The 10,930-nt window shown below is 46.2% G+C and overlaps 1 protein-coding gene across 1 annotated transcript in view; it reads left to right on the forward strand.

The window, feature by feature from the left end:
- The first annotated feature begins 5,627 nt into the window (after nt 1–5,627).
- The window catches only part of MARCHF10 (membrane associated ring-CH-type finger 10), a 101,717-nt gene continuing 96,414 nt past the window's right edge, over nt 5,628–10,930 (forward strand). The window contains exon 1 of the mRNA XM_037746023.1: nt 5,628–5,732. Coding sequence (XP_037601951.1) covers nt 5,643–5,732 — 90 coding nt within the window. The 5' untranslated portion in view covers nt 5,628–5,642. The remainder of the gene's footprint in view (nt 5,733–10,930) is intronic.

A 10,930-nucleotide genomic window follows, 5' to 3' on the forward strand; every position in this document is an offset into this window, starting at 1 on the left:
AACAGAATATTAACTTTAGTGATGTCTTTCTCTTATGAGGACATAGTAAGAAACCAATAAGAGTTTGATTGTTGGCTGGGTGCAGTGGCTCATGCATGTAATCCCAGCACTTTGGGAGGCCGAGGCAGGCAGATCATGAGGTCAGGAGATCGAGACCATCCTGGCTAACACGGTGGAACCCCACCTCTACTAAAAATACAAAAAAAATTAGTCAGGCATGGTGGCACGCGCCTGTAGTCCCAGCTACTCAGGACGCTGAGGCAGGAGAATCACTTGAACCCAGGAGGCGGAGGCTGCAGTGAGCCGAGATCACACCACTGCACTCCAACCTGGGAGCAAGACTGTCTCAAAAAAAAATTTTTTTTAAAGAAACCAATACAAGTTTGATTGTTAGCTGGATATGGTGGCTCACATCTGTAATCCCAGCACTTTGGGAGGCACAGGCAGGCAGATCCTGAGGTCAGGAAATCAAGACCATCCTGGCTAACACGGTGAAACTCTGCCTCTACTAAAAATACAAAAAAATTAGCCAGCTGTGGTGGCACGTGCCTGTAGTCCCAGCTCCTGGGGAGGCTGAGGCAGGAGAATCGCTTGAACCCGGGAGACAGAGGTTGCAGAGTTTGTTATTAAGAAGAGGCTCCTTCAAATCAGTTATTTTGACAAATGTGGTCATAAAACAGGATGGTACGTACGCATGACTTTTTCGGGCACTGAAAAACATTCTGCAATCAGATTCTGTTCTCTTTAGTCCGGAAAACTTGGTTGGAATTCATTGGAAAGTTACGCTAGAGAAGAATGTTTATGTCACAAAGTTCTTAGAATATTCCCCATAAAATTTCACAGATATGTAGAATTTTGAGGCCAAGAAGAATTATTTGCTCTTGCTTCAGCAGCACAGGACTCCCGCCTTCTCCACCTGCCTCCAACTCCCTCCTCCTTTCTCTCTCCCTACTTAATATGGCTTCTTATGTTGATTTCTAAAGTACAAATTTGGCACAAGACATTATCATCAGAAAGGCTTAAAACAGAAGTGTGCATGACCGTGAGTGGATTTTAAATTAAGAAGCAGTTCAAAGGTGAGCGATGGAAGAGAATACAGAGTGCTATTTTAGAAACATGTGCCTTGCCCACATTTTATTATCACCCGCACCCCAACCCTCTGTGTTTGCTGGGGAAAAATTCTTGGCTTCAAGTGGCCATCTGGTTGAGTAGGCCCACAAAGCTGAGATCTGTGAATTAAGTATTATCTCATGTAGATTTATTTCCATACAGTTATTTCTGTTTCTTGTTCATCCTGGTCAGTTTCTCACACTTGGAGTGCGGTATGAAGTTCAAGCAAACACAGAGAATGTTTGCTTAAACTGAGTAACCTACCATCTTGCTCTATCACTAATACCCCGTTTTCTTGGTTCTCATATTCGTTTAATCTCATAAAGACTTAATGTATTTAAATTAAAAATTACATGTGACATGATGCTTCTAAATATTGTGAAATACAATGAAATAGAGAGTTTATGGGAAGGAAAAGAGACTTTTGTAGGTAATTTTTTTTTAATTTTTTATTTATTTTTTTGGGACGGATCTCCCTCGTTGCCCAGGCTGGAGTGCAGTGGCACAATCTCGGTTCACTGCAACCTCTGTCTTACGGGTTCAAGCAGTTCTCTTGTCTCAGCTTCCCAAATAGCTGGGACTACAGAAGCACACCACCACACCCAGCTAATTTTTGTATTTTTAGTAGAGATGGGGTTTTGCCATGTTGGCCAGGCTGGTCTCTAACTCCTGACCTCAAGTGATCCACCCACCTCAGGCCTCTGAAAGTGCTGGGATTACAGAGGTGAGCCATCCGCCTGTAGGCAATTTTAAAGTCCTTTATTTGGTAGGTGATTGTGAAGTCAGAGGCAACTTAGCAAGTAATTGAAAGGGTGCTACCTCCTACCTATTTAGACAAAGTTATTTTATGCCTCTTGACTTAGAAACCTCCTTAAATTAACCCTGCACTAAAGCCATGATAGATTAACTGGCTGTCTGTATTAACTTTGTAACAAAAATGTATCATCCAAGTGGATTCTGGGATGTGCCCCTTTAGTGACCATTAACGTTTTTATTATGAGTCCTTATGGTCTCTGCCTGATTAAGATTCAGACAGGCTTTCTTTCCAACAGTAACAGCAGGGGCTCATCCTCCTGCCGTTTCAACATCATCATTTTCTGAAAAGAGTGAAAGTGTAACTTCGTTCTATGCAGGTACACATTCGGATGAAACGCTAAAAGTCATCTTTTAAAACATAGTCCCATAAATGACTATTAAAATGCTCAGAGACAGCATTTAGGTTTTGTGTGTAGACTGGAACTACACATTAGGCTGTAGTTTCAGATTCTGACTGTCAAAGACCAACTTTCCATACTCCAGAGAAAAGAACCCCCAAGAGACTGTACAGTTTTCCCCATTGTTCAGGGCCAAACAATAAACCGTGTGAGATTTCGTAACTACCAGACCAGACACTGGGTCACCATGAGTCAGGGGCAGCCTGACTGCCAATATCTACAACTGAATAAACAAGAGGAGGGAAGGAAAGCCACAGAACATATACACCTGAAGGTAGAGATGTCGCCTGTCCCACCCTGCTGTTTCCTTGTCACACGGAATAGGTGGGGGCTTTGATGACTCCATAGGTGAAGAGTCATTATTAACAATGCCATTTTATCCCTTTGTGAGCTTAAATATTTTGGCCATAAACTTGGGCCATGCCAATCACAGCCACACTTATTGAAAGCATGCTGTCCATGCCTTCACCTCCCATCCGCGCAACCTTCTGCAGCCCTCCCAGCCCCACTGCTCCACTGAACGCTCTCACCAAGGTTATTAATAGCCTCCTTTTTGAAACTCTCTCTTCTCAGCATCCCTGGAACGGCACCCACCTGGCCTCTTCCTACCTCTCGCTTTTCTCTTCAGCGGCCTGTTCTCTAACAATGAGTGTTCCTCACGGTTTTGTCCCGTGTCCTCTTTCCCTTTTCATTTCTCTTTTCATTCCCATTCTTCCTTCAACTTCAGTTATCACAGAATCCCAGCAATGCCCAAATCTGTACCTCTCTAGTCAACTCCCGAGCCCTGCGTCCCACAGCCAGCTTGGCATCTCCATTTGCTGCACCCAGACGTGGATGCCGTGCTGTTTCCTCACAAAGCAGCTCCTCCTGTGTTTTCTGAAGGGAATGCTGGCACCAACCCACTGGCTGCTCAAGCCACTCACCTGGGCATCTCTGAGACCCCCACCCCCTGGCCCATCCAGATAATCGCAAGCCCTGAAGACTTCCTCTCCCAAGGTCCTTTGAATCCCTTGGTTAAGAGTGTGGGCACTGCATCGAGACTCTCTGGGTTCACATCCCAACTCTTCCACTCACCAGCTCTGTCACCTAAGGCAAGTTACTTAATCCCTTTGGGCCTCAGTTTCCTCACCTGCAAAATGGAGATGTAGTGCCGGCCTCATAGCGTTGTTGAGAAGATTGAATGAGTTCATCTGTGTAACTGCTTAAAACAAGGCCTAGCCCTTCCAGAGGCTCAGTAAAGAGCAACGATGGGCCGGGCATCGTGGCTCACGCCTGTAATCCCAGTGCTTTGGGAGGCTGAGGCAGGCAGATCACCTGAGGTCAAGAGTTCAAGATCAGCCTGGCCAACATGGTGAAAACCCATCTCTGCTATGAATAAAAAATTACCCGGCTGTGGTGGTGCGTGTCTCTAATCCCAGCTACTTGGGAGGCTGAGGCAGGAGACTTGCTGGAACCTGGGAGGCAGACGTTGCAGTGAGATGAGATAATGCCACTGCACTCCAGCCTGGGTGACAGAGCAAAACTCCGTCTCAAAAAAAAAAGAAAGAGTAGCCATGACCCCCCTCTCTCCCCTTTATCCCCCTCCTCCTGTGCTACCTGATGCTGGTCACCATCTTATCACAGTTGGACTACTATGATATTTTCCCAGTGGTCTTCCTGCTTCTGTTTTTCACTCTACCACCGTCACCCCCACCCCATCCATTCTCATACTACAACTGGAAGGATCTTTTAAAACTACAATTTTTTTTTTTTTTAAATAGAGACAGGGTCTCGCTCTGTTGCCCAGGTTAGAGTCAGTGGCGTGACTGTGGCTCACTGCAGCCTCTGACTCCTGGGCTCAAGTGATCCTCCCACCTCAGCCTCCCAAGTAGGTAGGAGTACAGGCATGCACCACCATACCCAGCTAATTTTCAATTTTTTTTTTTTATAGAGATGGTCTCACTATATTGCTGAGGCTGGTCTCAAACTCCTGGGCTCAAGTGATTCACCTCACGAGGCGGGAGCCACTGTACCCAGTGAGCTATGATCACACCACTACACTCCAGCCTGGATGGCAGAGCAAGATTCTGTCTCTAAGAAAAAGAATTAACAGGTTAACAAATAAATAAAAACACAAATCTAATTATTTACTCCCCAGATTGGAACCTTTCAGTACCTTCCCATGACTCTTTGAATCATGACCTTAAAGGCCCCACTGGAGCTGGCCTCTGCCTCCCCTGCAGCCCTTCCGGGCCTGGTCCCTCCTCATCTCTGCTCCAGCTGCACTGCTCCCCTTTCTGTCTTCCTCATCTGCACCTGCTCCTTCATGCCTGAACCCTCTGCACCTGCTGTCCCCTCTGTCCCACTTCTCAGCTAACTCACTGTCAAACAGTGTCACCGCCTAAGGAAAACTTTGCCTGACCTCTCCAGACCAAGCTATACTCTCCTGTAATAACACTCTCAAAGACCTCCATAGTTCTGCTCCAGAGCACCTATCATAGTTTGGATTCACTTGCTCAAAGTCAGTCTTGCACCCTGGATCATAAGCAACACAGGACAGGCGTGGTGGTTCATGCCTGTAATCCCAGTACTTTGGGAGGCTGAGGCGGGTGGATCACCTGAGGTCAGGAGTTGGAGACCAGCCTGGCCAACATGGCGAAACCCTGCCTCTACTAAAAATACAAAAATTAGCCAGGCATGATAGTGGGCACCTGTAATCCCAGCTACTCAGGAGGCTGAGGAAGAGAATCACTTAAACTGGGGAGGCAGAGGTTGCAGTGAGCTTAGATCAGCCATTGCACTCCAGCCTGGGCAACACGAGTGAAACTCCATCTCAAAAAAAAAAGAGCAACACAGAGGAGAGGGTCATGTGTCTGCTTTGCTGGTTGTTATACTCCAGTGCCCAGCACCATGCCTGGTTGAAAATAAGGGTGCAATCATTGTTGCATACATGAATTTAAGGAACCAGGGGCCTGTAACTTTGGTCATTGCTAATTTAGCTAGGTTCTAGGGCTTTCTTTTGTGTCATGCTCTAGATCCGAATCAGGTGTCTGTCAATCTAACTCCCCGGGAGTAAGCAGGACAGGATCACTGACGTGCCTGATGAAGGTGGCTGCATTATTTATGCCTGGAACAGGAGGACAGTAAGGGCATCAACAGCAACACAAGAAGTCCCTTTAGCCTGAAAGGAGCATCTGTGCCTTTCAAACAAGGGAAATTAGATGAATACACAAATAAAAGCAATGACATGAAAATAAATCCAAATATGGCAACACAACAAAGGACTCTTATCACAGCACATGTATGTCTCTTTTATGTGCAGGTCGGGGATTAGGAATCATGTTGCATGAAGCAAGGGCCAGGCAGAGGTTCTTCAGCGATGTTCAGTATCTGCGGGACATGCAGCATAAGGTGGACTCTGAGTATCAGGTAAGTGCAGAAAGCAAGAATTGCCTTCTGCCTTCTCTTACAGTATTTGGAGAGAATTCAGAATACAGCATCAACATACAACAAGCAGTAAACGTTTTCTAAAATCCCAAACCCACCACTGATTAGCTATATGTGACATCAAAAGCCACTTCACCTTTCTGAGTCTATTTCCTCATCTGTTAAACAAACAAACAGGGATAATGGTCGTATCCACCTCCTAATATTAGCTTGAAAATGAAATGAGCCAGGTGCAATGGCTCACACCTGTAAACCCAGCACTTTGGGAGACTGAGGTGGGCAGATCACAAGGTCAAGAGATTGAGACCATCCTGGTCAACATGGTGAAATCCCATCTCTCCTAAACATACAAAAAAAAAAAAAAATAGCTGGCATGGTGGTGCACGCCTGTAGTCCAGCTTCTCAGGGTGCTGAGGCAGTAGAATCGCTTGAACCCAGGAGGCGGAGGTCGCAGTGAGCCAAGATCGCACCACTGCACTCCAGCCTGGTGACAGAGTGAGGCTCGTCTCAAAAAAAAAAAGAAAAGAAAGAAAATGAAATAAACACTGTAAAAGTACTGTGATCAATGTTTGCGTAGAGCCCTTGGGCACCAGTGGCATTACGGCTTAAATTTGGCAAACCAACTGAGAAGGAAAGAAAACATGAAAGAGTTAACTGCGTGGCCCTACCATTTGTAAAACAGCACGCCCTTCTGTTGTCATCCCTACAAGAAGAAAGGTGGTTTGCACGTTTTACAATCACCTAACTGCTTATCACCCTGGTTACAGTGTTTAACCGCAAAACCAAAACAGACAGGGCACCTTAAGGACTCCCAATGCAGCCACCCAGAGCTGGCACGGGACAAACTTGCCAGAGTGGGTTGTGGGATGCTGGGAGCAGGGAGCAGGTAGAAAGTGTCAGTCATCCCGCTGGCGGGACCTCAGCCCTCACCAATCAAGAAGTCACCTTCTCAGCCAGGGCTCAGGATTGAAAAACGCTCCTTCCCTGAGGAAAACACAGAACCGCTGGTATCAGGTTTTCCCCCTTCTTAGCAATTTCAAATATAACTAAACCTCCCAGGTCACCAAGGAAACCAGACCTATCTCAGTAACCTGATTTCACCTATATAATACGGCTTAGCTGTGGGGCTGGAAACAGAGTCAGCAATTTCCTCCCACAACGTGACAACCCACGTATAAGAAGACTAGAAAATCGAGGACATTTCTGCAAAATAAATAAGAACATAAACATCCAAACTGGTCATCCTGGGAGTCTATCTACTTTTCACAAAGATGCCTCTGCTACCCGGCTCCTGTTTGAAACTGTCTCCAGAACAGGCATACAGGAAAAAAATCAATCTTATAATTTTATGGTCCTCATTGAAGAAAATCAGACAACTGTATGGCTTTGACCCACTGCAGTTTTATTTTATTTTATTTTATTTTATTTATTTTGAGACGGAGTCTCATACTGTCGTCAGGCTGGAGTGCAGTGGCATGATCTCGGCTCACTGCAACCTCTGCCTCCCAGGTTCAAGCGATTCCCCTGTCTTAGCCTCCTGAGTAGCTGGGATTACAGGTGCATGCCACCACACCTGGCTTATTTTATTTTATTTTATTTTATTTTAGTAGAGATGGGGTTTCGCCATTTAGCCTGGCTGGTCTCAATCTCGTGACTTCGTGATCCACCTGCCTTGGCCTCCCAAAGTGCTGGGATTACAGGAACGAGCCATCAGCCAGGCCTGCAGTTTTACTTTCTAATCTCCATTGGGCTTTCAATATTGCCCTTTCATTCAGCCAATATCTATTCAATGCCTACTTTGTGCTAAGCAAAGTCTCTGTTCTCCTGGAGTTCTTATTCTAGGATTAAGCGGGCAAAGAACTTACACAAGTAGAAATGTATAAGATAGTTTCAGTTTTTGCTAAATACAATAAAAAATAGAAAATAGATTAAGGGATTAGAAGTAGTGCTCCTTTAGAAGCAAGGAAGGTCTCTTTGAGTAGGTAACATTTGACCGTGGTGGTGAATTATGGGAAAGATCCCACCAGAACTTCACAAGCAGAAGGAAAGTCAGTGCAAAGGTCCTGAGGCAGGAACTAGCCTGGAGGAAACCAAAGGCAGCCAGAGGGGCCGGAACACATGAACCCAGGGAAAGTGCAGAAGCGTCACACTGGGTCTCACAGAACATAGCTTGGCATTTAGATTTTATTCTTATCACTGTGAGAATTATTGGATGGTTTCAGCGGGGGAGTGGTATGATCTGATTTACGTTGTATTAAGGGTCACTCTGACTGCGGTATGGGGAAAGGGTTAGAAGGGGCAGAAGAAAAAGCAGGAACACTTGTAAGGAAACTGTGATCGAAATTCAGGACTTGGTCCAGGGTGGTAGGAGTGGAGGTGGTGAGAAGTGGCCCGGCCCAGGAAATAGAAGCAGAACAGACATGTTGCTGATAGATGGAGAGGCGGAGTGAGGGAAGGAAAAGAATGAAGGATGACTCACGACAACACATTGACTTGTCCATCAGCCTCCTCTGTTATCATCACAATTTTAAACCTTTTCGCTCTTTTCAAACTTCCAACTCCCATTGTTTCAACAAAGAACTCCCTGCCCTGTTTCACACACACACGCACACATAACAAAATGAAGACCCCCAAGGCCAGCAGGTGAGAACCCACTCAGCCTCCTCCCCTTCGCTCCAGGCTACACACCCTCTAGTCCCCACATCTCGGAGGATGAAGTGACCCTCTTCCTGCTGGTACCTGCCTGAGACCCTGACTTGAGGCCCTCTGCTCTCCAGCCCCTGCCATCCACAGGTCTCGCTGGCAGCTGACATTTCCCTTCTTGGTGGCTCAGTCCATGAATGTGCTTAAATCTCTCCCATCTTAAGGACAAGAGAGCAAAGCTTTCTGTAGACGCTGTCCCTCTCCAGCCGCAGCGCGTGCTCCTCCCTGCCTCATCCCAGATGTCCCCAAACAGCCAGCTCCATTTCTGTCTCTGCTTCCTGCACGCCCACCATGGATTCCCTGGCCTGCTGCAGCCTGGCCATCACCTCCCCTCCCCTCTCTTGAAATTCTTCCGCTAACCTCACTGACCAAATTCACTGGGCTCCTTTTCAGCCTTTATTTTCTGCAGTCTTACCTACCTTTGACGTTATTACTCCTTTCCTGTCAAACGTGACTCTTTGGCTTGCTTTCTTTTTTTTGAATGTTTCCCAGGCTGGTCTTGAACGCTTGGCCTCAGGCGATCCTCCTGCCTCAGCCTCCCAAAGTGGTGGGATTACAAGCATGAGCCTCCATGCCCCGCCTCCTTTGGCTCTCTGACGTCATGCTCTCCTGGCTTTCTTCTTGTTTCTCTCACATTCTTCTTTATTTTCTTTTCTATGTACTCTTCATCTCCCTGGCTCTCGAATGTTAATTTCCCCAGGGTTCCATCCTTAGCCCAGTTTTTTTTTTTTTTTTAGTTCACAATTTCACGGTGACTCATCTCATCCTCCGCTATGGCTTAACCACCACTTTGTACTAAGACTTGTAATCCTGGGTCTTTCTAGAGCATTAGAGTCATATGTGTACCTGCCAGTTGGCTGTGTCCACCTGGAAGTCACATGCATCTGAAATCAAGTATGTCCATGGTTGTACCCCCCCATGTCCATCCCCCTGCTGTCCCTCCTATGATCTAAGCCTTCCCTGACTCTCCTCTTCCTCCTCATCCCCATCTCACCAGTTACCAAGTCCTGCCAAGTGTACCTAAGGACTGAAACGCTTACGCCTTCCTTTTTACCCTGTTGCCCCCCATGGCTCCAACCTCCCTAATTTCTGTCCAAGACCGTTACAATATCCTTACAACTGGCCTCCTAGCCTCCAGTCTTGCCATCTTCCAGACTGTTTCCTTGAAACCTACCTAAAATGTAAATGTGGTGATGTCATTGGAATATACAATACCCCTCTGTGCTTTCCCTCACTTAAAGGCAGGCCCAGGACCAGAACCTAAGCAAGACAAGCCTATACTTTACCACTTCTCCAACTTCTTCTCCCCCTTCTTCACCTCGCTCCCCAGGGCAAAGGTGGTGAGGACAACAGTTTAAAATCAGAACTAAAGGGAATCTGCGCTCACATATATAGTAGCCATTTTTAAAAACAACTTTACTGAGTGATAATTTATATATCAACAAATTCAACCTGTTTTAAGTGGACAGTTTAATAACTTTTAGTGCATTTACCAAGTTTGCAGCCGTAGCTCTCACCTGGTTTAAGAACATTTCCGCCACTCCAGTACTGAACCACCACTCTTTTCGTGCTTTTGAAACTGCATTGAAACTGCATTGGAAATTGTCTTTTTTCTCTTTTTTTTGAGACATGGTCTTGCTCTGTGGCCCAGGTGGGGGTGCAATGGTGTAATCACAACTGACTGCAGCCTCAACCTCCCAGCCTCAAGTTATCCTCCCACCTGAGCCTCCTGAGTGGCTGGGACCACAAGCATGTGCCGCCACACCCAGCTAAATTTTTTGCATTTTTTATAGAGACATGGGGGTCTCTCACCAAGGCTGGTATTGAACACCTAGGCTCAAGCGATCTACCCACGTTGGCCTCTCAAAGCTCTGGGATTACAGGCGTGAGCCACTGCACCCAGCTGTACATTGTCTTTTGTGTGACTTCCTCTCAACCTGGACCACAACTTCTTAAGGACAGGGGCTGAGTTTCCCTCTTCAGTGTTGAATCAATCGCCTTGACATTCATGAAAGCCCATGTTGCCTAACTGGCTACCAACTGAGTTTGTCAGACTTAGAGCCAGCTAACTTGTGACTATTCCTAAAAGTCAAATCCACTCTCATTGAGCATTTTCAAAACCACTTACCACAAGGTCTGCAAAAAATAAATATAGTTGTCTTTAAGATGTTCTGAATATCACTGAAGTCAGTAATAGCAGCCCACAGTGACTACTTTGCAGGGAACAGCAAATTTTTTTTAGTTATATTATTAATCTATCCCTTGCCTTGTTCCAGAAAGAATTTAAAGTAGTGGTTTAAGAATCAATTGCGGGCCGGGCGCGGCTCAAGCCTGTAATCCCAGCACTTTGGGAGGCCGAGGCGGGTGGATCACGAGGTCAAGAGATCGAGACCATCCTGGTCAACACAGTGAAACCCCGTCTCTACTAAAAATACAAAAAATTAGCTGGGCATGGTGGCGCGTGCCTGTAATCCCAG

The sequence above is a fragment of the Cebus imitator genome, unplaced genomic scaffold (genome assembly GCF_001604975.1).
Source record: "Cebus imitator isolate Cc_AM_T3 unplaced genomic scaffold, Cebus_imitator-1.0 Scaffold217, whole genome shotgun sequence".
In the NCBI taxonomy this organism is placed as follows: domain Eukaryota; kingdom Metazoa; phylum Chordata; class Mammalia; order Primates; family Cebidae; genus Cebus; species Cebus imitator.